This window comes from Sus scrofa, chromosome 2 (assembly GCF_000003025.6).
Source record: "Sus scrofa isolate TJ Tabasco breed Duroc chromosome 2, Sscrofa11.1, whole genome shotgun sequence".
NCBI classification, from domain to species: Eukaryota; Metazoa; Chordata; class Mammalia; order Artiodactyla; family Suidae; genus Sus; species Sus scrofa.
Window position 1 is genome coordinate 10,555,849 of NC_010444.4, and position 27,851 is coordinate 10,583,699.

General features: G+C 51.4%; 2 protein-coding genes across 2 annotated transcripts; both read right to left on the bottom strand.

Annotated features, from left to right (window-relative positions):
• Positions 1–9,721, bottom strand: LOC100524786 (pregnancy-associated glycoprotein-like). The gene is given in 10 exon segments (XM_021082956.1): positions 1–969; positions 2,181–2,279; positions 2,367–2,508; positions 3,966–4,082; positions 5,026–5,225; positions 6,486–6,604; positions 6,696–6,813; positions 7,894–7,968; positions 7,970–8,057; positions 9,351–9,721. Coding segments are annotated over 10 exon segments (1,212 nt in total). The 5' UTR covers positions 9,452–9,721; the 3' UTR covers positions 1–816.
• LOC100524479 (pregnancy-associated glycoprotein 2-like) lies at positions 18,970–26,755 on the bottom strand. Its single transcript, XM_013994250.2, has 8 exons — positions 26,231–26,755; positions 24,967–25,084; positions 24,756–24,874; positions 23,306–23,505; positions 22,246–22,362; positions 20,627–20,765; positions 20,442–20,540; positions 18,970–19,194 (listed from the first exon to the last, which is right to left on the bottom strand). Exons 1-8 carry the CDS (start codon positions 26,408–26,410, stop codon positions 19,042–19,044), a joined length of 1,125 nt encoding a protein of 374 aa, XP_013849704.1. The 5' UTR covers positions 26,411–26,755; the 3' UTR covers positions 18,970–19,041.

Consider the following 27,851-nt stretch of genomic DNA (forward strand, 5'->3'; position numbering starts at 1 on the left):
CCCCAGCTACAATCCCGTTCCCTAACTGCCAGGCCACCCAGGAACTCCTTGCTTCGCCTTTTCTTACCCCTTACCACCCCTCTGAGAAAGTGACAGAATTGCTGCAGTAGTCCCAAACTCTTCCTTGAAATAGAACATCCCTCTGCCACACTACCTTTGAGGCCATTCTCCCCCGTCCAGTCACATGGTTCTGGAGAACCCTGTCAGTCAGACGCTGCCCTGCGAGGCCATGTGACCCAGTTAAGCCAATCATGGTACCCCATGACCTCCTCCACGATGGTTGGTCTGGGGTTGGACCCATGACCTCAGGTGGGCCAGTCAGAGCATCCCTTGTCTCCTGGATCTTTTCCGTGCTTGTTTCCCTAGGGCTTAGATATACCTTAGGGAGAGAAAACCCTTGGGCAGGCCTCTGTGGAGTTCTTCCATATGATTAGAAGCCTGAGCAATGAAAGCGGTGAGGCTAGACGACTTGGGTCCAGTCACTGAGATCTTTGGATCTGCTCTGGTTCCTGCATCCCCAATCCCCAGTATCCTTCCAAGAAGTCTGCCCTTCCTTTGGAAATCTCGTGGAGGTGGGCTCCTCTCACTTGTGGTTCAGACTATGTCATCAAGTCCTGCGCAGTCATGAAGCATCACCCTGACTCAAAGAGCGGCCCCAGTTGGTTGCAAAGGCAATCCTTTATTCTTCACTGAGAACAGGGCTTTGCCACGCACCAAAGCTGTTCAAGCCACACTCCCTGGGCGAGAATGCCCTAGGTGTGAGTGAATGTGTGTTTGGGGGTTGGGCCTGATTGTTTCTGGAAGCAGCCCCAGCATTTATACAGCAGGAGCCAGGCCAATCCTGTTCTGTCCTCGATCAAAAACGGTGAAGTACAACCTTAAGAAGACGTTCCCCAGGATCCAGAGTTGCTTGCGGGTTGACCTACTTCTCCGTCCTTGAAAGGTACTCACACACAGTCCTCTAGCACTCTGGAGCAGAAGGAAAGACACAGCCGTGAGCCTGAGCCCTCACCTGCTGCTTCCCCCCGTATCCAGATCCACAGTTTCTGGGTTTTATCTCCCTCCTTAGGCGAGAGCCACGTGACTCTCTCAGCAGCTCTAGAAGGTGGGGGTGTCCCAAGAACTAGGCAGTCTGTAGCCCCCCTCCAACTCCCTGCTGTTTCTTTCCTTCTGCCCCAGGCTGGCAGTTCTCTCTGCACAGAAGGCCTTTTGGTGCCCCTTTCCCCACAACCTGTTCTTTAAGGCTGCGCTCAGCGCCTCTTCCCCCACCCCCACTCCAGTGGTCTTCCTGGATCCCTGCTCACTCTCCTTGGCCATTCCAGGCTGGACTGAGTAACTTGCCTGGTGCTTCCTTGTCTCTAGCCCTCATCAACTGGTCTTGCCCCTGGCATCCTTTGGCATTGCCCCCAGGGGTGCCAGGGGCACGGAGCCCAGTGTCGATTTGCCTCCACCCCAGAGGGGCTTCTCACCCCTCCATGAGGCTGGGGGTTTACAATCATTGAAATTCCCTCTCTTCCTCAAAGCCTTCTTTGAGCTCCTTCAGCCTCCTCTCAATTCCCTGAGGTCTGAGCCAGGGGCTGTGCAGTCACTGTGTCCCCTTCATGCAGGAGGGCCTCCAACCCCTGCACAGGGCTGGTCTGGTGTCCCAGCTCCAGAGGGGGACCTGGGCCTTACGAAGGGCAGGTGCAGCCTAGGACTCGGGAAACCCTCTAATCATCATCCAAACCAGGGCACTTTGGAGATGGGCAGGGAGACTGTGAACCACTCTGGCGGGACAACACACTGGCAGTGTCCTCAGCCACCCCCTTGTCCCTCAGCCTGATGATCACAGGGATTCTGTGTCATCCATCTGTGGGCCCTGGTTGAGTCAAGCTCCTTGAGGGCAAGCCCTTAGTGGTCCCCTCTCCTTGTGGCTGATACTGCCTGCCCAGGTGGAGTCTCCATATGATTTCAGGATGGTGGTTGTCCTAGTCTTCCCTTTGCCATAAGAGGTTGCTTTTGTGGGCAGCGCTGGGAACCCTCACCCCCCGAAGGTGGTGGTATGTGCTGGTGGGGTTGGCGCTTAGGCGCATCTGCAGTGGTGCAGCTTGGCCTGTAGGGTGCTCCCTCCTCCCAGCAAGCAGCCCAATGGTTCCTGCAAGCCCCGATTTGAGAACCAGCCCCCAGGGTTGGCCCCTCACCTTTTGAACATAGGCTCGAGCTGGCACTGGGTAGTCGATGCCCTCAATGGTGAAGACGATGTCAGGGAGGGTGTTGATGTCTTGACATGGGATTACGTACTGTTAGAGAAAAGGGGAGAGAGGTTGGTACACCTTATCCAGATTGTGTGAAGAGCCCCAGAATGAACCTGTAGCCTGTTCCTTCACCAGGTCCTGGAGGTAATAGCCACTGAAGCGCTTATGGATGTTGTAGACTTGTTTCCTTGGGCCAATCATCAACGAGGTCCCAGTATCCACAACGGCCTGACAAGCGCGTTTACATGCAACAATCTTCCCTTTCATGCTGATCCTAAGAGACAGTGGGACAAAGTGGGCACCAGGATCACTCTGAAGCCTCTGATGCCACCCCCAATCCCCACTGGGACTGTCTCCAGAATAATCGTCCAGCTCATGCCCCCATTCTGGTTTCCTTTGCTTTGGTCATTTCACCTTTACTGATTTCCTTTCATTTCTTGAAAACCCTGGGCTCCTTCATGCCGCAAGGCCTTGGCTCATGCTGGTCGCCCATTTAATTGTCACATGTCGGAAATTCTCCCCCACCCCCACTTCTGCGTCCACCCCCTCCCCCCTGCTCCAATCAGGCTCCACTCTTGGCCATTCTCTGTACACACTTCCTCAAGTCTAGCCTGGTACAAATGGCAATTCATTCTTTGGGTGACCTCTTTCCTGAATGTCTACCTTACTAGATTCTAGGTCTCTAAGAGCAAGTGCTCACCTCAATTCCCAGCACACAGCAGATCCACACCATGACTTTTTGAATGAATGAATGAATGAAGACATGAATGAGGGCAACCAGAGCCCTGTTTCTGGTGTCTGAGAAATAATGGGTCAATGCCCAAAGTTCTGTTGGCGGTTCTCTGGTGCAGCAGATGCTCAGAGTGGTGGGGAGGGGGACACTGGGTGCCCTGGAAGAGGTAGTCCCCCGGCCCTGCCCCCCGGCCAGGCTCATACACTGAGGCCCCCGGGGCAGGCGATGAGCGACATTGCCCTGGGGCCTCCAAAGACATGGAAGACCATGTCTGAGGGGCTAAACTCCTGCCTCTCGTTCTGAGGCCACTCTTGGATCCCAGCTCCCTGGTGGTCCCTGTCATAGTGCCTTTCCCCCTGTGTGCCTGGGATGGGACTGGGTGAGTCAGGGTCAGGAGGCATCTCTCTGTCTGATGTGCTTTCCAGTCTCAGGAATGCAGCCAGCCTCTGTGCACTGCTGGGTAGCTTCTCCCTAAGGAGACCCATTTTCCCAGTTTGTCCAGGACATGTCCTGTTTTCCCACTGGCGGTCCTGTGCACGAATCACCTTCTTGGGCCTGGGTAGCCGAGGACGGTTGGTCATCGTAGCACCAGCCTTCTCAGGCTCGTGGAAGTCTCCCTGATCCTCCTTTCAGGACACTTCAGGGTCCTCAAACCATGCTCCCCAACTGCCTCCCAACGTGGTTGCTGCAGTGTCCCTGGGTTGCACAAGCATCTCCGGTCCCTGGCCAGGACCCTGGTCAGGAGGCCAGGGTGATTATAAACTTCGGGGAGGTGTGTGTGTCTGTCTGTGTATCTCTGTGTCTGTGTGTCTTGGTGTGTCTCTGTGCCTGTGTGTGTCTCTATTTGTGTCTCTGTTTGTGTTTCTTAGTGTGTCATTGCTTGTGGAGGGTGTGTGTATCTGTGTGTGTGTGACACTGTGTGTGTGTGTGTGCCCGTCCATGTCTGTGTGCATGTGTGGGGACAGCCCTCGGGATGGCCTTCAGAGGGAGGGGCTTACCTTTCCAAGGGTATCTGCCAGTAGTGGGGTTTCGACAGGGACACCCACTTGAGGTCTCCTTTGTAGTAACAGTCGAGCACGCCGCCAAACATCACCACGCTGCCTAACTCTGTTTCGCTGAGGAGAGGAGGGAGAGGGAGGGCTGAGTGTAGGAGAATAATGGGTGGCTTTTCTCAAATTCGGCCACACACCAGGCACTGTTGAGGGCTGTGCTTATCCACCCATCAGGGGCACTGCTAGGATTCCATTTGGCAGATGCAGAAATTGAGGCATGGAAGGTTCAGTACCTGACCGGCTAATGAGTAGCCTAAAAGAGATTTGAACCTGGGGGGACATCCTGGCCAGGCTCTGAGCCCCCACCCTTCCTAGAGGGACTGGTCCCCTCCCTCGATGAGCCTGCTGAGAGAGTCCCTCAGGGGACACCAGACCGGAGGGCTGGGGCTTCCACTGGGACAACCTGACAATTTTCAGGAAAGCTGAGACCTGAGGGTGCCAAGGGCATGGATCCAGCTCACCCAGGGCCAGATTCCCGGGCCCAGGGCCCAGATTCCCATGCTGTCCACGGGACCCCCCATTCAGCAGGCCCCCAGGCCTCTGCCATCTCTGTCCTGAGTCTCAAGCTTTTTCCACAAGGGGTCCCGCATGTTCCTTTTGCACTGAGCCCTGCCAGTGCTCTAGCTGGTCCTGGGCTCCTGGTCAAATGTGAGTGAGGAAGAAAGTGTCCCCCCATCCCTGTCCTTCCTTCCTTATCGAATCCGTCGGCGAATCCCGTTCTCTCCTCCTCCTGCCTGTATCCTGACCCCTCCACTGTTCCTCCTCCTCCCTCCACCTCCCTGGGCCAAGTGCTGCCCTTGGCCCCAGGAGCATGGTTGTGTTCCATTAAAAGTGTATTTATAGAATCTAGCTGGTGGTACCAGATGAGGCCCTGTGGTCACAGTTGATTACCCTGGTCTAGACTATCTCTCAGGAAACTTCTGGATCACGTAGGCTAGACATTTTCATGCAACCGAAAGCATCATACAGGTGATGTGGAGAGAAGGTTTATTCCACTCATACTCACGTGCTCAAGTAGAAGGCAAAGACAGGCTCAGAAATGAGGCTTTGATTCATTATAGTGTCGAAGATGGGGGTGGTCCCTTTGATGGCGAGGCTGGGATAGCCCAGGCCTAGGATGCCATCGAAGATTGCATGTTCAAAGACTATGTCATCCTCTGTCAGGCTCAAGCCAAATGTCTGGTTCTTGATGATAAGGTCCCCCATCTGTGAAAGAAGGGTGTGTTCCCATGTGGATGTCTGTGAAACAGGGCTGGGGCTGGGTTGGAGTGGAGAGGGGCAGGGAGATGCCTTTAGCCTGCAGAGAACTAAGGCCTGCCTGGGCCCTGGCTTGACCACAGGCCACGCTGGTACAGGAATCTGGTTTCCATTTCAGCCAGTCTGTGGATTTCAATCCACAGCTGCTCCTTTGGAAAATGCTGTCTGTAGTTTTGGCCTTATGCCCTCGTCCTGGGGGGAGAGTGAGATTATGCCCTCGTCCTGGGGGGAGAATGAGACTCAGGGCTGGACCAAATGGTTCCCACCTGAGGAGAACACGAGTAGAGAGCAGGGTAGCCTTGTCTTTGGCGTCCCTGGGATCTGATGACAGAAAGGGATGAGTTCGTTGCAATGCATTGTGGATCCTGCATCCACACAGTAAGAAAGATGCCCATTATACAGCGAAGCTGCAAGATTGTCACGAAAATTCTTTAGGGTGTGTGTTTGCGTGTGAGCTAGTGACAGAGAAAGAAAGAGGGAGAGAGATAAAGAGAAAGAGAGAGAGAGAGGAGAATACTCAACCCTTTCAGGGAGTCTGGGCTTAGTTTTATTTAGATTCTCCAAGACCGCCTAGAGTAAGAATGCATTTAGCAGGTTGTTCCCACATCTGTGGCCCCCTGCCTCCCCTGCCTCGGTGCCTGAAGCCCTTGGCTGACCCCCCCCCAGGGTCCCCAGATCAGCTTTATTCTCTCCCCACAAAAACCCCACACCTGCATGAGTCCTGACTGGCCAGCTCAGCTTTACCGCTTACCAGATGCATGACCTTGGCCAAGGCCCTTGCTCTCTGCACCTCAGCTCCTTAATCTGTATAGCGGAGATAATAATAGTACCTGCTGTGGGGTGGGGGTGGGGGTGGTGGTTGTGTGGGTGCTGCAGGGTTAAAGGATTATCACAATCGAAGTGCCTGGCACAGTGCCCGACCCAGTCGGGGTTCAAAAAGTGAGTGTTATTCCCCCTCTCCCTGCGGAGGCAAAATTTCACTTGAGGTGCAAATCCACGCCCCAGACCTCTCTCTGGGGTGGCCATTCTGAGAGCCTGTGTGTCAGCAGGTGCACTTCCCCCACAGGGACAGAGTCCCCAGGGCATTTGGGTGGCGAGCCACTCGGAACTTTGGGAAAGTCAGGCCCTCCCAAGGGATCGCGGATCTGTCTGGGAAGTAGCAGTCCCATCCACGGCTGACCCTGCCTCAGCCCATGGTGTCCACATTACCTGAATGGTGTCATAGCCAAGGAGTCCGGTCATTGTCCCAGAGCCGTAATGCAGATCGATGACGATGCCTGGCAACTGAAAGGTGGTGGATTGGAAAGGGTCGAAGGTGTTGTGTGTAACTGCAGACAGAGGAGATGAGTGTCCATCAGCTTGCCCAGGACAGAGAAGGGGGTTGGGGGGAGCACCAGAGGGGCAGCTTGGGGCACTCACCACATGCCATGCTTTGGCAGTAGATAGAGGGCACCCATGTGTCAGATGAGCCCGTGTCAAAGGCCATGCTGAACTGCTGGGGGGGTGTTCCGATGGTGATGTTGCCCACGTAGATCATCTGCAGGGTCCGGGGAGGGGCGGTCAGGGCAGAACTGACTGCCCTGGTCACCCTGGTTTCCTGAGCTGCCACCAACCTCATGGTCCCTTGCCCATGGCCCACCTCACAGCCTCTGCTCAGACCAGTGCCTCATTGGAGCAGCTCTCCAGTGTCCCCCTCAAGGCCCAGCCTGAGCATGTCCTTCTCCTTCCTTCACCCAAGCCCAAAGCATGTCCTGTCAACAGCACACAGCTGGCCCTTTTATGTGACATTCATTTATTCTTCGCCTGGGTCTCAGGCTGGGCTCTGCATTCTTGAGGAAGATAAAAGACCTTTCTAAAAATCAGTACCCATGGGATTTCCCATTGTTTACCATCGGACAGGCACCAGACTACTATCCATGAAGATGCAGCTTCGATCCCTGGGATTACTCGGTGGCTTAAGGATCCAGTGTTGCTGCGAGCTGTGGTGTAGGTCATAAACACAGCTTGGATCCGTGCTGCCCTTGCTGTGGCTCAGCCAGGCAGCTGTAGCTCTGATTCGCCCCCTGGCCTGGGAACTTCCGTATGCTGCAGGTGTAGCCCAAAGAAGTAAAAAATAAAATATAATAAAACAAAATAGTAGCCCAAACCATAGAGTATTAGATTTCCACAGTGCCACCCACCAAAGGGGCTCAATCAATTTTTGGGTCTTTGGAGGCTGCCCTTCCACTGCCTGTGGCTTCACCCTGGCTTTGCAGTTGGCTCTATTGTCTGATCAGACAGGGCTCACCCTTCATCTGAAGCTCAGTGGCTCCCTTGGGTCTAAAAGAACACTCTTCCTCAAGGCGATGACATATCCTTGGCACAGAAATGGATGTTTACCTGCCACCTGGTCATCGCTGGGCCCAGTCACCACAGACCAAGAGTTGAGGGTGGGAGGGCCTTCTCCCCTGGGTTTGAGGTGCCCGTCCTCCACCACCCCCACCCACCCCCGAGTTCTCTAGCTTCTGGCAGGAGCCCCCCCCCATCCCTACCCTCCCACCTGGCACCTCCAGGGTAGACCCAGTGCTAGACCAGAGCACCAGGGGGCGCTGCGGGGCCATCCTCCCCTGCCACTTACATCCAAGTGGTTTCTCAGGGGTTGTTGAGAGATATTCTTCTGAGGGGCAGACTCTTCGGCAGGCGGTTCTGGATCAGGTCATGAGAATGTTCTCCAGGAAATTTTTCAGCAAGCCCTTGTCCCTGAGGTTTTCTCGGATGGACTTGACCTTCCTTAGAGGGATCCTTTCGCAGTGCATTGGGTAAAGGAAACAATGAAGAGATAGCCAACAGCGGTCTGTTTTGTGGAGTGACTGTCACGCCTCCATTGTGATGACACTGTGTGTTCTCCAAGCACTGTTATGAGTGTCATCTTGCAAAGACCATGGCAAAACCCTAGGTTCAAATACAGGTTCTCTTCTGTAATGTTGCATAGGTCATGTGAGCTCTTGTCAGTGCCTCCATTGCAAGTACCAAGGTTGCATCCAATAACCCCACACCCTAAGTAGAATGTGCTGGCTCGTAAGTAAGAGGATGGATGTAGTGCACCTTCTACATGGGAAGTCTCAACAATGAAGCCGTTACCATTGCTATTGCCACCCTGCTGCATCTGCCTCAAAACAGCTCTGGGAGGGAGGCCCAAGGGTCATCATGATCCTCTTTTTGCAGAGGAGGAAGTTGAAATGCAGGACAGGGGAGTTTGTGGCTTTGCTGTGGTCAGCCAGGAGATGGGGAAATAAATTATGGAAATTAAGAGGCGAAGGGAAGTTCCTGTTGTGGCTCAGTGGTAAGGAGCCCACCTGGTATCCATGAGGATGGGGTTAGATCCTGGGCCTCGCTTACTGGGTTGGGGATCTGGTGTTGCCATGAGCTGTGCTATAGGTCTCAGACTTTGTTTGGATCCCGTGTTGCTCTGGCTGTGGCAGAGGCCAGCAGGTGTAGCTCTGATCGAGCCCCGGCCAGAGAAACTCCACATGTTGCAGGTGTGGCACTAAAAAGAAAACAAAGACACAAAAAAACCCAAAAAAACCAAAAAGCAAACCCCCAAAAAGAGAAATGAGGAAGAATAAAAATTGAGAAAGAAAAAATAACAAGACGTCAGAGAGTTCTGCATGCACATAGACATCCAAAGAGATGGAGAGAACAAAGAGAGATACGGAGACGAAGCCCCAGAAATACAAAGACCAGAAATGGAGGGAGAGCCGAGAGAAGACCTAGGAGCAAAGCAGGAGAAGTGCTCTTCCACCAGACTACACTGACCGTTGCACAGATTGTGCACTGAAGAAATCCAAGGAGTGCCATTTTTTCACGTAGGTCATTGTGTGACTCTTGACCCAGAGTTGTGCAATCCTGGAGACCAACCCCAAGACCCTTGGACAGACCGCAAGGTGCTCATCTATCAGTGAGAGTTGAAGTTTAAGACTGTCAGGGAATGGTGACATTCCCTTCTAACCATGATGAGTAGATGAATAAGAGGATGACAAGAAATATTCCAGAGAGAGAGAGAGAGATGATGTCACTTCTGGTCCCCATACTTACGTGACTAAGCACTCTGAGAAGGCCACCAGCCCGAATATCACAAGCCACTTCATGCTTCTTTCCTGGGTCCAGGTACTCAGGAAATAGCAATTCCTGGGCATGCAGTGGTGGCCAGAAGCTCCTAGTTATATATGCTCTGACATGCCCGAATTGTCCTCTGTCGGCCACTAATGGACCTGATAAGAAATACAGATCTCCTGATAAGATCTTTACCTCCATCAGTGTCCTTGGGGAGTGGACTTAGAAAATTCTAAGCATACAGAGATTTCTGCTCTAATCTCTTCCTTGGAGCCTGGCTGCACAACCAAACAGAAGTGCGGACTAACAAAGAGTTGGGAGACTCTTGTGATGTTGGAGAAGAACCACCGCTAATAGCATGATAAAAATAAGTGTTAGGGATTATGATTGACATTTCAAGATCTCATGTGGTCTGGACAGCCACACATGAGGTGTGCCTTGCTGCCTCTGTTGGAGAGGAGCTTGGAAGGAGGAACAGAGATCAAATGTCAAAGTGAAGGCTTGAGGGGCAGCCCACTGACGTACCAGTGGCTTTCGGTCGGGACCCATGGCACAGATCATGGCCTCTGGGATGCCCATCAGCTTCAGAAACCAAGGCTGGAGCAGAATTCCAATGGCACAGTCTTACTATCGGAAGAAATGGGATGCCTGCCTCCAAAAGATGTTTTGCTCATCCGGCACATTAATGGAGGACCCTGTGTGCTGGGGTCCAGGTCAGATGCCAGAAAGCCAAACATGAGTCAGACACAGGCAGTCCTTGTCTTCAGGGAGCTGGCAGTCTAGGGCAGTTCTCACAAACTCATGGGTGAAGATGCAAGAGCAAAGAATGGCCTGGTTGAATGGGCATCCTGGGCTGGGGCAGCCTCTCCTCAGCTCCAAGCTGAGTGGCTGCCATGCTGGAAAGCAGGCTGGTTGGGCATGTTTTCCAGAGAAGTCAGAAATCTGGATGTTTATGCAAAATCCCCTGATTTCAAATGTTAGCTCCTAATTTTTTTCCTCTCTCTCTCTCTCTGTCTTCCTCTTCACTTTTTCAAAAATCATAGTGTGATCTCAACCTCAAGCAAGTATGAGCTGGATTCATCCTGCAGGCTACGCATGCTTTTACTTCTGGCCAAGAGGTGGGAGTCAAGAGGGATAGAAGCAGGGGTTCCATTCACTTTGGCTGAATGAATAAGAGCCTGAATGCCTCTCAGAGCCTGAATGCCTCTTAGAGACCTGTGAATTTTCCATCCCTCTGTAAAGATCCCCTGGGGGCAAATAACCCAAGGATTAGAAAAATTTCTGCTTGTCGCGCACCTGAAATAATTCCCCAATAGGTTCCATGCCTTGAAGCATTTAGTCTGCCAAAGCAATCATACAAAGAGGGAGAAATTTAAAAAATTTTTATTTTTAATTTTTTAAAATAAAATTTTTTTAAAAATTTTTATCGCTTATCCATTATGGGACTGGGACTGCTTTTCATTTTGTTGCTTTTTAGATCTGAACCCACTGCATATGGAGGTTCCCAGGCTAGGGGTCAAGTTGGAGCTACAGCTGCTGGCCTACAGAAGCTGCCTCTGAGAACTACACCACAGCTCACGGCAGTGTGAGATTCTTAACCCAATGAGTGAGGCCAGGGATCATTCCCACAACCTCATGGTTCCTAGGTGGATTTGTTTCTGCTGCACCACCATGGGAACTCCAAGAGCAACAAATTCTTTTTTTTTTTTTTTTTTTTTTTTTTCTCTTTTTGTCTTTTCTATGACCACTCCTGCGGCACATGGAGGTTCCCAGGCTAGGGGTCGAATTGGAGATGCAGCCACCAGCCTACGCCGGAGCCACAGCAATGCGGGATCTGAGCCGCGTCTGCAACCTACACCACAGCTCACGGCAACGCCAGATCCTTAACCCACTGAGCAAGGGCAGGGATGGAACCCGCAACCTCATGGTTCCTAGTCGGGTTCGTTAACCACTACGCCACCAAGGGAACTCCAAGAGCAACAAATTCTTAAGTGTCTTATCAATCAACAAAGATCAAAAAGACTACTCTGAGCTTCTGCTCAGCCTGAGTTGAACAGGGCTACTGGGTAAAGCGTTATTGCCGCCAGAGCGAAGAAGATGTTGTTTTGTAGCTCCTTCAGGGCTCTCTGGCCTTGGGTGTTCCTGCCTGCCTGAGATCTGTGCAGGCCTGTCCTTGAGGTAGAAGTGTGGGAGGCTGACCTCGTCACTAGCTGGGTGGGAGGCCACTGCATCTTCCTCCTCATTTTTGCACATTGCTAATATTTAGGTTTGGTGGTTCAGTCCCTATGGAATGGACCTGGCAGAATCTAGCAAACAACACACACACATATATTCTTTAACTCAGCCACTCTCCTTCTAGGGACTTATCCCAAAGATTCTCTGGCAAACTGCGAGCCATTATGTGGGCAAGCTGTTCTGGGCAACCCTCTCTGTAAAAGCCAAAGATCCGAAGCTGACCTGAAGTGACCATCCACAGGGGAGTATCAAATGGGGTACATAGGGCAGGTGCACAACTGGGTATCATGCGGGTGGAGAGAGGAGTGGACTGGGTGAGATCTCCAGGGAACACTGTTTAGGTCTTTGGGGTCATTTTTATTGCTAGTAATGAAATTGAATTTTTTAAAATGGAAGTAGAGGTCATTTACAAGATTTTGCTAGTTTTTGGTGTATAGCAAAAGGATTGAGTTATACATACACGCATATCTTTTTTGTCTTTAAATCTTTTCCCCCTATATGTTATAAAATATTGAGTTGGCGGTCCTGTTCTGGCTCAGCGAGTCAAGAACTAGACATAGTGTTCTTGAGGATGTGGGTCTGTTCGCTGGCCTGGCTCAGTGGGTTCAGGATCTGGCATTGCCATAAGTTGCAGCTTAGGTTACAGGTGCAGCTCAGATCTAGCACTGCTGACTGTGGCGGAGGCAGGCAGCGGCTGCTCCATTTCGACCCCCAGCTTGGGAAACTCCATATGTCACAAGCGCAGCCCTAAAAAAAACAAAAAGGCAAAAAGACCAAAAGAAAAAAGAAGAAGAGAGTGAGAACCCAAATAAAAGAAGCAATGAAAAAGGGGAGGTCTCAGATACTGCAAAAATACAAAAACCCCTAAGAGACTTTTATGAACAATTATATGCCAACAAATTTGACAACCTAGAAGCAATATACCCCTCTCTAAAGACATACAGCCCAGCAAAACTGAATCAAGAAGAACTTCATCATTTGAACAGACTGATCACTAGAAATGGCCTTGAACATGTAATAAAAACACTCCCTACAAAGCAAATTCCAGAGCCAAAAGTCACAAGCAAATTCTCTCAAACATACAAAGAACCATCCTGCTTAAACATTTCAAAAAGATCAAAGAAGGGACTTCCCATTGTGGTACAGGAGAAATGAATCAGATTAGTATCCATGTGGAGGCAGGATCAGTCCCTGGCCTTGCTCAGTGGGGTTGGAATCCAGCATTGCTGTGAGCTGTGGCAGATACCGCAGATGCAGCTCAGATCCCACATTGCTGAGACCATGGTGTTGGCAGGCAGCTGTAGTTCTGAATCAACCCCTACCCTGGGAGTCATGGGTATGGCTGTAAAAAGCACACACACACACATAAACTTGAGGAAGAAGGAAGACTGCCAGTGACAGTCTATGAAGCCACCATCCCCCATTACCAAAACCAGACAAAGATGCTATCTATCAAAAAGGAGAACAGCATGCCAACATCTTTGATGAATACAGACACAAAAATTCGGTTTAGCCATCCGAATCCAACAACACGTAAAACTACAACATGCCGCGACCCAATGGGATTCAGCCCAAGTTCAGGAGGATGGACCGCCATATGCAAATGAATCAGCTGCATACACCACATTAACAAAAGAAAAGTCAAAAACCACACGACCATCTCAATAGAGGCAGAAAAGGCATCCGACACAATCCAACATCCTTTCAAGAAATGAACTCTTACCAAAGTGGGTATGGCGGGAACATATCTTCACACAATAAAAGCCATGGATGGCAACCCCACAGCTGATATAATACTCGACAGAGAAGAGCCAAGAGCCTTCCATTAAAATCTGACACAAGACAAGGATGTCCAATCTCACCACGTTTACTCAACCTAGCATCGGGAGACCTAGGCAACAGCGATCCGAAAAAGAAAAGAAATAAATGGCATCCAAATGGGAAGAGAAGAGGTAAAGCTGTCACTCTATGCAGATGACACGGTGCTATATACAGAAAACCCTAAGGACTCCACACAAAAACTACTTGCCCTGAACAACGAAGTCAGCAAAGTAGCAGGATACAAGACGAACATTAGAAATTGGCTGCATTTCTGTATACTAACAACGAAGGGTTAGAAGAGGAACACAAAAAGACAATGCCTTTGAAAACCAAAACAAAACTAACATCTAGGCATCAACCTGACCAAGGAGGTGAGAGACTTCTACGCTGAGAACTGTAAAACATTAATCAAATGAACTAAAGAGGGTTCGGAGAAATGGGAAGAGGTCCCGATGCTCTTGGACTGGAAGGATTAATACCATTGAAATGCCACCCACTCAAAGCAATCGACACACTGGATGAGATCCCTGCCACATTACTGATGACATGTTGCTCAGACCTAGAACAAACCATCCCAAAATGTATAGGGAACCATAAAAGACCCTGAATTGCCAGAGCAATCCTGAGGAGCACAGACCAAGCAGGAGGCATAACTCCTGCTGTTGTCTTGATGTCCGACACTATGGCAAAGCAGCGGTAATCCGGACAGTGTGGGACTGGTACAAACTCAGACATACTGACCAATGGAACGGAACAGAGAGCCCAGAAAGAAACCCAGACACCTGCAGTCAACTGGTATTCGACAAAGGTGGTAAGAATAGACAACGGGGAGAAGACAGTCTCTTCAGCAAGCGGTGCTGGGAAAACTGGACACCTGCACGTGAATCGATGAAACTGGAATGCTCCTCACACCACGCACACAAAGAAACTCAAGATGGCTTAAACCTTAACCATTAGACAAAACACCCCCCAACTCCCAGGAGAGAACCGAGGCTCACCCTTCTCTGACATCAACCGTACAGATGTTTTCTTAGGTCATTCTCCCAAGGCAATAGGAATAAACCCCAGAACAAACCAATGGCACTAGTCAACGGGCACGCTTTGGCATGGCAAAGGAAGCCATACAAACAGGGAAAGACAGAGCTTGGAATGGGACAAAGCAGCAGCAAACAAGGGCTGCACCCGACAAGGGCTTCGTCTCCCAAACAGGAAAACATCTCCTGCAACTGAACAGCCAAAAACAAACACCCCACGTGAGAAATGGGCCATAGTCCTAAACAGACGTTTCTCCAAAGAAGACATGGATGGCCAACAGACACAAGAAAAAGTGCTCCACATCAGTACTTATTAGCGAAGTGCAAATCCTCACTTCCATGAGTCACCACCTCACACCGGTCAGAATGGCTGTCATTAAGCAGCCCACGAATGCCACATGCTGGAAAGGCTGTGGAGGCAAGGGAACCCTCCTGTTCACTGGGAATGTTGATTGGTATAAGCACGATGGAAAACAGTATGGGGCTACCTCAGAAAACTAGGTATAGAGCTACCACATGACCCAGCAGTCCTACTCTTGGGCATATCAGCAGAAGAGCCTTTCATTCAAAAAGATACATGCCACCCCTATGCTCATTGCAGCACCATTCACAACAGCCCAGACATGGAAACAGTCCAAATGTCCATCGACAGGTGAGTGGATTAAGATGTGGCCCATGTACACAGTGGAACACCACTCAGACACAGAAGAGAACAAAATCAGGCCATTTGTGGTAACACGGGTGGAACTGGAGAGTCTCATACGAAATGAAGTAAGTCAGAGAGAGAGAGAGACAAATTCCATATGATATCTCATATATGGAATCTAAACTATGCCAAAATGCACCTATCTACAGAACAAAGAACAAACACAGGGACATGGAGAAGAGACATGTGGTTGCCAATGGGGAGGGGGCGGGCGTGGGATGGTCTGAAAGCATGGGGTTAGAAGATGCAAACGACTACATGTAGAGTGGATAAGCCCCGAAGTTCTGCTGTATGGCCCAGGGAAATATGTCCAGTCACTTGTGATGGGACATGATGGAAGATAATATGGAAAAAAAGAATGTGTAGATATGTATGACTGGAACTTTTGCTATTCAGCAGAAGTGGAGAGAACAGTGGAAATCAACTATAATGTAAATGTAAAGAAACGGCAGTATTTTCTTCTTTTTAAAGGCTGGATACTATTCCCTGGTATGTCTCTACCACGTTTTCTTTATCCGTGCAACTGCAGATGGATCAGAAATGTTTCCCCATCTTGGCTATTGCGAATATGCTGCAATGAACAGGACAGTGCAAATATCCCTTTCATAGCCTGCTTCTAAGTTTTCGGAATAAATGCCCAGAAATGGGAATGCTCAATCAGATAGCAATTACTCTTTGCAGTTTTTGGAGCAACCTCCATTCTGTTTTGCGGTGGCTGCCTCCTTGTCCCTTCCACCAGCACACGGGTCCACATCGTCATCAACATGTTCTATCTCTGTTCCTTGTTAACACCATCCCAGTAAGTGTGAGGGGATATCTCATTGTCACTTGGTTTGCCTTTTCCTGAGGATTCGTGTGAAACAAACCATCCTCATCCTAAATTTACGGAAGAGGAATCTGCTGTCCAGAGAGGAACTTGTCAAGATCACATGACTTGTGGGTGTCAGAAGTGGGATTTGAAGCCAGGCAGAAAAGCTCCCGGTGGCACATGTCTGGCCAGATGCCTGCAGTATCCTCCATGTGCTTAGCAACACTGGGATCACGCCCTTTCAATATTTACCTAAAATTTAAAAAAAAATTTTTTTTTGGTTTTTAGGGCTACAGTTGTGGCATATGGAAGTTCCCAGGCTAGGGGTCGAATCAGAGCTACAGCTGCCAGTCTACACCACAGCCACAGGAACTCAGGTCTGAGCCATGTCTGTGACCTATAACACAGCTCATGGAAGCACAGGATCCTTAACCCACTGAGCGACACCAGGGATCTAACCTGCATCCTCAGGGATACTAGTCAGATTCCTTTTCTCTGAACCACGACAGGAAGTCTCAGGATCATGCTGTTCTACATTCTGTTCTTTTCCCTCAGTGTCATATTGGAACGATATCTCCCAACACTGAATACACCCCCCCAAAAAAAACAATTTGAAGGCAGTTGCTCAATGGCCTCTCTGTGCTGTGTGTACCCTTTGTGCAATGAGTCTCGGGATGTCCTAGAATTTCCCCTTTTGTAAGCGACCCCAGGCGTGCATCCTTGCTCATTGATGTTTGCGGGGTTTCTCATCATTGCTTTAGCATAAAACTTAGAGGCAACATTGCTGGAGAGAGGCCATACTCATTTTAAGGACACATCACCTCCCAAAAGACGGCACCAATTTATACTCCTACGAGAAGGGCTCTAGATCTGTCTTTTTCCTGTTTTTCCGACTTTTCCTCTCAAGGAAGCCTACAAATGTCTCTGGTCTGCAGTTAGCAAAGGATAACTGTGGAGGGTAGGACAAGGTGTTTGCTTTGAACATCAGAATTTATTCTCACGTTGGTGGCACAGGCTGCCAACAGAGAAACACAAAACAGCACGGGCTTATGAGCAGACACCAGGTTCAGCCCTGCCCATAGGCTCAAGTAGGGAGTAAAGCCTGACCTTTCCAGTTGCTAGTATGGAAATAAGCCAGGCTGACATCATGCATGATCCCCGACATGGGTGCCGCAGGGTGTTCTAGTGGAAGCACTTACTGATTCACCCACTCGACATGGAGTAATTGAGGACCTACTGTGTGCCTGTCACTGGTACTAGACCAGAGATGGGAGGAGACTTCCCTCATCTGTACCATGGGGATCACGCCCTGCAGGGGCTCATGAGGAAACAGGGAGACTGCACGTGTCATCAACTGGGGCTGGTTATTCTGACTGTTATTGGTGGTTTCTCACCAGGAGAGGCATTGCTTATGGCTCCACAAGGACCACTTGGAAAACGAGTCTCACAAACTCTTTGCTTGAGTCTCCATTTAGCCAAAAACCAGTTCTGAGCTCAACGCCTCTGCCGTTTTCTCCATCTGGCCCTTGGCACCGGGGGTTTGTCTGTTTATCTGTCTGCATGTCTGGGTGTGGTGGCTCTGTGTGGGGCCAGCACAGTACCAGGCACACAGTACCAGGCTCAGGAAATTTGCACTGAATGAAAGTTGAGACATTCCTTTAGGTGACATTGCCTTGCCTGAATGAAGTAAAAGCTGGAACTCTGTATTGAGTTGGGTGTGTTTTTCATCTTTTTTATTCTCCCCTGCTCCTCTTTCCACATGGACCTCCCTTTGCCTCTAAGCAGCCAGTTGTCCCCAGTCTGGCCTATGCCAGGGGTCTGAAAATGTGCCGAACGCTGGCAGCTGGAACCAGCTGGTATCTCGGACCTTGGAGGGAGCTGCAAAGCTGAAGCCTTTGTGCACCCAGTAGCCCCCCTTTCCATGAAGGACAGTCCCTGCACCAGCCTTGGAGGCCAAGGCGAGGGCCACGCTGGGCCCCCATATGGGTGGGGATGCTCAGGCATCCACATGGGTCTCTCAGCCCGGAAAGGGGGCTGGAAAGAACACTGCAGGTGTGGGCAAAAGAGAGTTGGTGACTGTGGCATGGGGACAAGGGGAACATCCTAGTTTGCACGGCTTCAACCGGAGCCCTTCTGGAGCAAAAGCCCACTGTCAATGGTCCTCTGAGGTGGGATGAAGAAAAAAGAAATTTTTATTTTGGCCTGGCCTGTGGCATGTGGAGGGCCAGGGAGTCAGCCCGAGCCATCTCAGTGGCCCCAGCTACAATCCCGTTCCCTAACTGCCAGGCCACCCAGGAACTCCTTGCTTCGCCTTTTCTTACCCCTTACCACCCCTCTGAGAAAGTGACAGAATTGCTGCAGTAGTCCCAAACTCTTCCTTGAAATAGAACATCCCTCTGCCACACTACCTTTGAGGCCATTCTCCCCTGTCCAGTCACATGGTTCTGGAGAACCCTGTCAGTCAGACGCTGCCCTGCGAGGCCATGTGACCCAGTTAAGCCAATCATGGTACCCCATGACCTCCTCCACGATGGTTGGTCTGGGGTTGGACCCATGACCTCAGGTGGGCCAGTCAGAGCATCCCTTGTCTCCTGGATCTTTTCCGTGCTTGTTTCCCTAGGGCTTAGATATACCTTAGGGAGAGAAAACCCTTGGGCAGCCCTCTCTGGAGTTCTTCCATATGATTAGAAGCCTGAGCAATGAAAGCGGTGAGGCTAGATGACTTGGGTCCAGTCACTGAGATCTTTGGATCTGCTCTGGTTCCTGCATCCCCAATCCCCAGTATCCTTCCAAGAAGTCTGCCCTTCCTTTGGAAATCTCGTGGAGGTGGGCTCCTCTCACTTGTGGTTCAGACTATGTCGTCAAGTCCTGCATGATCATGAATCATCACCCTGATTCAGAGAGCGGCCCCAGTTGGTTGCAAAGGCAATCCTTTATTCTTCACTGAGAACATTGCTTTGCTGAGCAGCAAAGGCTGTTCAAGCCGCTCCCTGGGCGAGAATGCCCTAGGTGTGAGTGAATGTGTGTTTGGGGGTTGGGCCTGATTGTTTCTGGAAGCAGCCCCAGCATTTATACAGCGGGAGCCAGGCCAATCCTGTTCTGTCCTCGATCAAAAACGGTGAAGTACAACCTTAAGAAGACATCCCCCAGGATCCAGATCTCATTGCGAATGGATTTGTTTCTTCGTCCTTGAAAGGTACTCACACACAGTCCCCTAGCAATCTGTATGAGCCAGAAAGACACAGCCGTGAGCCTGAGCCCTCACCTGCTGCTTCCTCCCGTATCCAGATCCACAGTTTCTGGGTTTCATCTCCCTCCTTAGGTGAGAGCCACGTGACTCTCTCAGCAGCTGCAGAAGGCGGGGGTGTCCACCCAAGAACTAGGCAGTCTGTAGCCCCCCTCCAACTCCCTGCTGTTTCTTTCCTTCTGCCCCAGGCTGGCAGTTCTCTCTGCACAGAAGGCCTTTTGGTGCCCCTTTCCCCACAACCTGTTCTTTAAGGCTGCGCTCAGCGCCTCTTCCCCCACCCCCACTCGAGTGGTCTTCCTGGATCCTTGCTCTCTCTCCTTGGCCATTCCAGGCTGGACTGAGTAACTTGGCCTGGTGCTTCCTTGTCTCTAGCCCTCATCAACTGGTCTTGCCCCTGGCATCCCTTGGCATAGCCCCCAGGGGTCCAGGGGCACAGAGCCCAGTGTCAATTTGCCTCCACCCCAGAGGGGCTTCTCACCCCTTCATGAGGCTGGGGGTTTAGAATCATTGAAATTCCCTCTCTTCCTCAAAGCCTTCGTTGAGCTCCTTCAGCCTCCTCTCAATTCCCATCGGGAGCTACGTGTATTAAAGCTGAGGTCTGAGCCAGGGGCTGTGCAGTCACTGTGTCCCCTTCATGCAGGAGGGCCTCCAAGCCCTGCACAGGGCTGGTCTGGTGTCCCAGCTCCCAGAGGGGACCTGGGGCTCACGAAGGGCAGGTGCAGCCTAGGACTCGGGAAACCCTCTAATCATCATCCAAACCAGGGCACTTTGGAGATGGGCAGGGAGACTGTGAACCACTCTGGTGGGACAACACACTGGCAGTGTCCTCAGCCACCCCCTTGTCCCTCAGCCTGATGATCACAGGGATTCTGTGTCATCCATCTGTGGGCCCTGGTTGACCGGAAGCTCCTTGAGGGCCAAGGCCCTTAGTGGTCCCCTCTCCTTGTGCCTGATACTGTGCCTGCCCGGGGTGGAGTCTCCATATGGATTTGAGGATGGTGGTTGTCCTAGTCTTCCCTTTGCCTTCAAGAGGTTGCTTTTGTGGGAAGCGCTGGGAACCCTCACCCCCCGAAGGTGGTGGTATGTGCTGGTGGGGTTGGCACTTAGGCGCATCTGCAGTGGTGCAGCTTGGCCTGTAGGGTGCTCCCTCCTCCCAGCAAGCAGCCCAATGGTTCCTGCCAGCCCCCGATTTGAGAACCAGCCCCCAGGGTTGGCCCCTCACCTCTTGGACATAGGCTCGAGCTGGCACTGGGTAGTCGATGCCCTCAATGGTGAAGACGATGTCAGGGAGGGTCTTCATGTAACTACATGGGATCACGTACTGTAGAGAAAAGGGGAGAGAGGTTGGTACACCTTATCCTGATTGTGTGAAGAGCCCCAGAATGAACCTGTAGCCTGATCCTTCACCAGGTCCTGGAGGTAATAGCCGTCGAAGCGCTTATGGATGTTGTAGACTTGTTTCCTTGGGCCAATCATCGAGGTCCCAGTAGACACGATGGCCTGACAACCGCGTTTACATGCAACAATCTTCCCTTTCATGCTGATCCTAAGAGACAGCAGACAAGGTAGGCACCAGGATCACTCTGAAGCCTCCCCCACTGCCACCCCCCCACCCCGGACTATCTCCAGAATAATCGTCCAGCTCATGCCCCCATTCTGGTTTCCTTTGCTTTGGTCATTTCACCTTTACTGATTTCCTTTCATTTCTTGAAAACCCTGGGCTCCTTCATGCCGCAAGGCCTTGGCTCATGCTGGTCGCCCATTTAATTGTCACATGTCGGGAAATTCTCCCCCACCCCCACTTCTGCGTCCACCCCCTCCCCCCTGCTCCAATCAGGCTCCACTCTTGGCCATTCTCTGTACACACTTCCTCAAGTCTAGCCTGGTACAAATGGCAATTCATTCTTTGGGTGACCTCTTTCCTGAATGTCTACCTTACTAGATTCTAGGTCTCTAAGAGCAAGTGCTCACCTCAATTCCCAGCACACAGCAGATCCACACCATGACTTTTTGAATGAATGAATGAATGAAGACATGAATGAGGGCAACCAGAGCCCTGTTTCTGGTGTCTGAGAAATAATGGGTCAATGCCCAAAGTTCTGTTGGCGGTTCTCTGGTGCAGCAGATGCTCAGAGTGGTGGGGAGGGGGACACTGGGTGCCCTGGAAGAGGTAGTCCCCCGGCCCTGCCCCCCGGCCAGGCTCATACACTGAGGCCCCCGGGGCAGGCGATGAGCGACATTGCCCTGGGGCCTCCAAAGACATGGAAGAACATGTCTGAGGGGCTCAACTCCTGCCTCTCGTTCTGAGGCCACTCTTGGATCCCAGCTCCCTGGTGGTCCCTGTCATAGTGCCTTTCCCCCTGTGTGCCTGGGATGAGGCTGGGTGGGTCAGGGTCAGGAGGTGTCTCTCTGTCTGATGTGCTTTCCAGTCAAGAATGCAGCCAACCTCTGTGCACTGCTGGGTAGCTTCTCCCTAAGGAGACCCATTTTCCCAGTTTGTCCAGGACATGTCCTGTTTTCCCACTGGCAGTCCTGTGCACGAATCACCTTCTTGGGCCTGGGTAGCCGAGGACGGTTGGTCATCTTAGCACCACCCTGCCCAGGCTCGTGGAAGTCTCCCTGATCCTCCTTTCAGGACCCTTTAGGGACCTCAAACCATGCTCCCCAACTGCCTCCCAACGTGGTTGCTGCAGTGTCCCTGGGTTGCACAGGCATCTCCAGTCCCTGGCCAGGACCCTGGTCAGGAGGCCAGGGTGATTATAAACTTCGGGGAGGTGTGTGTGTCTGTCTGTGTATCTCTGTGTCTGTGTGTCTTGGTGTGTCTCTGTGCCTGTGTGTGTCTCTATTTGTGTCTCTGTTTGTGTTTCTTAGTGTGTCATTGCTTGTGGAGGGTGTGTGTATCTGTGTGTGTGTGACACTGTGTGTGTGTGTGTGTGTGTGTGTGTGTGTGTGTGTGTGTGCCTGTCCATGTCTGTGTGCATGTGTGGGGACAGCCCTCGGGATGGCCTTCAGAGGGAGGGGCTTACCTTTCCAAGGGTATCTGCCAGTAGTGTGGTTTCGACAGGGGCACCCACTTGAGGTCTCCTTTGTAGTAACAGTCGAGCACGCCGCCAAACATCACCATGCTGCCTGCCTCTGTTTCGCTGAGGAGAGGAGGGAGAGGGAGGGCTGAGTGTAGGAGAATAATGGGTGGCTTTTCTCAAATTCGGCCACACACCAGGCACTGTTGAGGGCTGTGCTTATCCACCCATCAGGGGCACTGCTAGGATTCCATTTGGCAGATGCAGAAATTGAGGCATGGAAGGTTCAGTACCTGACCGGCTAATGAGTAGCCTAAAAGAGATTTGAACCTGGGGGGACATCCTGGCCAGGCTCTGAGCCCCCACCCTTCCTAGAGGGACTGGTCCCCTCCCTCGATGAGCCTGCTGAGAGAGTCCCTCAGGGGACACCAGACCGGAGGGCTGGGGCTTCCACTGGGACAACCTGACAATTTTCAGGAAAGCTGAGACCTGAGGGTGCCAAGGGCATGGATCCAGCTCACCCAGGGCCAGATTCCCGGGCCCAGGGCCCAGATTCCCATGCTGTCCACGGGACCCCCCATTCAGCAGGCCCCCATGCCTCTGCCATCTCTGTCCTGAGTCTCAAGCTTTTTCCACGAGGGGTCCCTCATGTTCCTTTTGCACTGAGCCCTGCCAGTGCTCTAGCTGGTCCTGGGCTCCTGGTCAAATGTGAGTGAGGAAGAAAGTGTCCCCCCATCCCTGTCCTTCCTTCCTTATCGAATCCGTCGGCGAATCCCGTTCTCTCCTCCTCCTGCCTGTATCCTGACCCCTCCACTGTTCCTCCTCCTCCCTCCACCTCCCTGGGCCAAGTGCTGCCCTTGGCCCCAGGAGCATGGTTGTGTTCCATTAAAAGTGTATTTATAGAATCCAGCTGGTGGTACCAGATGAGGCCCTGTGGTCACAGTTGGTTACCCTGGTCTAGACTATCTCTCAGGAAACTTCTGGATCACGTAGGCTAGACATTTTCATGCAACCGAAAGCAACATACAGGTGATGTGGAGAGAGGGTTTATTCCACTCATACTCACGTGCTCAAGTAGAAGGCAAAGACAGGCTCAGAAATGAGGCTTTGATTCATTATAGTGTCGAAGATGGGGGTGGTCCCTTTGATGGCGAGGCTGGGATAGGCCAGGCCTAGGATGCCATCGAAGGTTGCATGTTCAAAGGCCATGTCATCCTCTGTCAGGCTCAAGCCAAATGTCTGGTTCTTGATGATAAGGTCCCCCATCTGTGAAAGAAGGGTGTGTTCCCATGTGGATGTCTGTGAAACAGGGCTGGGGCTGGGTTGGAGTGGAGAGGGGCAGGGAGATGCCTTTAGCCTGCAGAGAACTAAGGCCTGCCTGGGCCCTGGCTTGACCACAGGCCACGCTGGTACAGGAATCTGGTTTCCATTTCAGCCGGTCTGTGGATTTCAATCCACAGCTGCTCCTTTGGAAAATGCTGTCTGTAGTTTTGGCCTTATGCCCTCGACCTGGGGGGAGAGTGAGACTCAGGGCTGGACCAAATGGTTCCCACCTGAGGAGAACACGAGTAGAGAGCAGGGTAGCCTTCTCTTTGGCGTCCCTGGGATCTGATGACAGAAAGGGATGAGTTCGTTGCAATGCATTGTGGATCCTGCATCCACACAGTAAGAAAGATGCCCATTATACAGCGAAGCTGCAAGATTGTCACGAAAATTCTTTAGGGTGTGTGTTTGCGTGTGAGCTAGTGACAGAGAAAGAAAGAGGGAGAGAGATAAAGAGAGAGAGAGAGAGAGAGAGAGAGAGAGGAGAATACTCAACCCTTTCAGGGAGTCTGGGCTTAGTTTTATTTAGATTCTCCAAGACCGCCTAGAGTAAGAATGCATTTAGCAGGTTGTTCCCACATCTGTGGCCCCCTGCCTCCCCTGCCTCGGTGCCTGAAGCCCTTGGCTGACCCCCCCCCAGGGTCCCCAGATCAGCTTTATTCTCTCCCCACAAAAACCCCACACCTGCATGAGTCCTGACTGGCCAGCTCAGCTTTACCGCTTACCAGATGCATGACCTTGGCCAAGGCCCTTGCTCTCTGCACCTCAGCTCCTTAATCTGTATAGCGGAGATAATAATAGCACCTGCTGTGGGGTGGGGGTGGGGGTGGGGGTGGGGGTGGTTGTGTGGGTGCTGCAGGGTGAAAGGATTATCACAATCGAAGTGCCTGGCACAGTGCCCGACCCAGTCGGGGTTCAAAAAGTGAGTGTTATTCCCCCTCTCCCTGCGGAGGCAAAATTTCACTTGAGGTGCAAATCCACGCCCCAGACCTCTCTCTGGGGTGGCCATTCTGAGAGCCTGTGTGTCAGCAGGTGCACTTCCCCCACAGGGACAGAGTCCCCCAGGGCATTTGGGTGGCGAGCCACTCGGAACTTTGGGAAAGTCAGGCCCTCCCAAGGGATCGCGGATCTGTCTGGGAAGTAGCAGTCCCATCCACGGCTGACCCTGCCTCAGCCCGTGGTGTCCACATTACCTGAATGGTGTCATAGCCAAGGAGTCCGGTCATTGTCCCAGAGCCGTAATGCAGTTCGATGACGATGCTTGGGAAAAGTAAGGTGGTGGATTGGAAAGGGTCGAAGGTGTTGTGTGTAACTGCAGACAGAGGAGATGAGTGTCCATCAGCTTGCCCAGGACAGAGAAGGGGGTTGGGGGGAGCACAACAGGGGCGGATTGGGGGCATTCACCACAGGCCATGCTTTGGCAGTAGATGGAGGGCACCCATGTGTCAGATGAGCCCGTGTCAAAGACCACGCTGAACTGCTGAGGGGGTGTTCCGATGGTGATGTTGCCCACGTAGACCGACTGTAGGGGTGGGGAGAGGTGGTCAGGGCAGAATGGACTGCTCCGGTGACCCTGCTTGCCCGAGGTGCCACCAACCTTGAGCTGTCCCATGGCATCTAAAATCCCTTTCCTATGGCCCCACCTCACAGCCTCTGCTCAGACCAGTGCCTCATTGGAGCAGCTCTCCAGTGTCCCCCTCAAGGCCCAGCCTGAGCACTCCTTCCTCCAAACTCAAAGCATGTCCTTCAACATCCTGCAGTTGGCCCTTTTATGTGACATGCATTTATTTTTTTGCCTGTATCTCAGGCTGGGCTATGTGTTCTTGAAGATGAAAGACCTTTTGAAAAATCAGTGCCCATGGGAGTTCCCATTGTGTATCACCAGAAAAGAACCAGATTAGTATCCATGAAGATGCAGGTTCGGTCGCTGTGCTTGCTCAGTGGGTTAAGGATCCAGTGTTGACATGAAATGTGGTGTAGGTCAGAGACACAGCTCGGATTCATGTTGCTGTGTCTTTGGCTTCATTTCGACCCCTAGACTATGAAACTCCGTATGCTGCAGGTATGGCCCTAAAAAAGCCAAAAAATAATGAAATGAAATGAAATGAAATGAAATGAAATGAAATAAAATAAAATAAAATAAAATAAAATAAAATAAAATAAAATAAAATCAGTAGCCACAACCATATAATACTAGATTTCTATAGTGCCACCCACCAAAGGGGCTCAATCAATTTTTACTTATATCATTTTTGGGGCTTCGGAGGTGAACTTACTCTTCAAGGGGTTTCAACCTGGCTTTGCAGTTGGCTCTATTGTCTGATCAGACAGGGCTCACCCTTCATCTGAAGCTCAGTGGCTCCCTTGGGTCTAAAAGAACACTCTTCCTCAAGGCGATGACATATCCTTGGCGCAGAAATGGATGTTTACCTGCCACCTGGTCATCGCTGGGCCCAGTCACCACAGACCAAGAGTTGAGGGTGGGAGGGCCTTCTCCCCTGGGTTTGAGGTGCCCGTCCTCCACCACCCCCACCCACCCCCGAGTTCTCTAGCTTCTGGCAGGAGCCCCCCCCCATCCCTACCCTCCCACCTGGCACCTCCAGGGTAGACCCAGTGCTAGACCAGAGCACCAGGGGGCGCTGCGGGGCCATCCTCCCCTGCCACTTACATCCAAGTGGTTTCTCAGGGGTTGTTGAGAGATATTCTTCTGAGGGGCAGACTCTACGGTCAGGCGGTTCTGGATCAGGTCATGAGGATGTTCTCCCAGGAAATTTTTCAGCAAGCCCTTGTCCCTGAGGTTTTCTCGGATGGACTTGACCTTCCTTAGAGGGATCCTTTCGCAGTGCATTGGGTAAAGGAAACAATGAAGAGATAGCCAACAGCGGTCTGTTTTGTGGAGTGACTGTCACGCCTCCATTGTGATGACACTGTGTGTTCTCCAAGCACTGTTATGAGTGTCATCTTGCAAAGACCATGGCAAAACCCTAGGTTCAAATACAGGTTCTCTTCTGTAATGTTGCATAGGTCATGTGAGCTCTTGTCAGTGCCTCCATTGCAAGTACCAAGGTTGCATCCAATAACCCCACACCCTAAGTAGAATGTGCTGGCTCGTAAGTAAGAGGATGGATGTAGTGCACCTTCTACATGGGAAGTCTCAACAATGAAGCCGTTACCATTGCTATTGCCACCCTGCTGCATCCGCCTCAAAGCAGCTCTGGGAGGGAGGCCCAAGGGTCATCATGATCCTCTTTTTGCAGAGGAGGAAGTTGAAATGCAGGACAGGGGAGTTTGTGGCTTTGCTGTGGTCAGCCAGGAGATGGGGAAATAAATTATGGAAATTAAGAGGCGAAGGGAAGTTCCTGTTGTGGCTCAGTGGTAAGGAGCCCACCTGGTATCCATGAGGATGTGGGTTAGATCCTGGGCCTCGCTTACTGGGTTGGGGATCTGGTGTTGCCATGAGCTGTGCTATAGGTCTCAGACTTTGTTTGGGTCCCGTGTTGCTCTGGCTGTGGCAGAGGCCAGCAGGTGTAGCTCCGATTCGAGCCCCAGCCAGAGAAACTCCACATGTTGCAGGTGTGGCACTAAAAAGAAAACAAAGACACAAAAAAACCCCAAAAAACCAAAAAACAAACCCCCAAAAAGAGAAATGAGGAAGAATAAAAATTGAGAAAGAAAAAATAACAAGACGTCAGAGAGTTCTGCATGCACATAGACATCCAAAGAGATGGAGAGAACAAAAGAGAGATACGGAGACGAAGCCCCAGAAATACAAAGACCCAGAAATGGAGGGAGAGCCGAGAGAAGACCTAGGAGCAAATGCAGGAGAAGTGCTCTTCCACCAGACTACACTGACCGTTGCACAGATTGTGCACTGAAGAAATCCAAGGAGTGCCATTTTTTCACGTAGGTCATTGTGTGACTCTTGACCCAGAGTTGTGCAATCCTGCAGACCTACCCCCAATACGCTTAGACTCCAAGGTACCCTTGGAATGGCACTCGACAATCAGTGAGAGTTGAAGTTTAAGACTGTCAGGGAATGACGACCTTCCCTTCTAATACTGATAGTTGGAAGAATAAGAAGATGACAAGAAATATTCCAGAGAGAGAGAGATGATGTCACTTCTGGTCCCCATACTTACATGACTAAGCACTCTGAGAAGGCCACCAGCCCGAATATCACAAGCCACTTCATGCTTCTTTCCTGGGTCCAGGTACTCAGGATATGGCAATTCTTGAGTATGCAAGTGGTGGGGAGAAGCTCCTAGTTATATATGCTCTGATATGCCCAA

Excerpts from the sequence above, each read along its gene's own strand:
- LOC100524479 (XM_013994250.2), bottom strand. The coding sequence starts at position 26,410 with ATGCACTGCGAAAGGATCCCTCTAAGGAAGGTCAAGTCCATCCGAGAA. Across the intron at positions 24,875-24,966 it reads CTGCCAAAGCATGGCCTGTG|TTACACACAACACCTTCGAC; the intron begins GTGAATGCCCCC and ends CTCTGTCTGCAG. Across the intron at positions 23,506-24,755 it reads TTGGCTATGACACCATTCAG|ATGGGGGACCTTATCATCAA; the intron begins GTAATGTGGACA and ends CTTCTTTCACAG.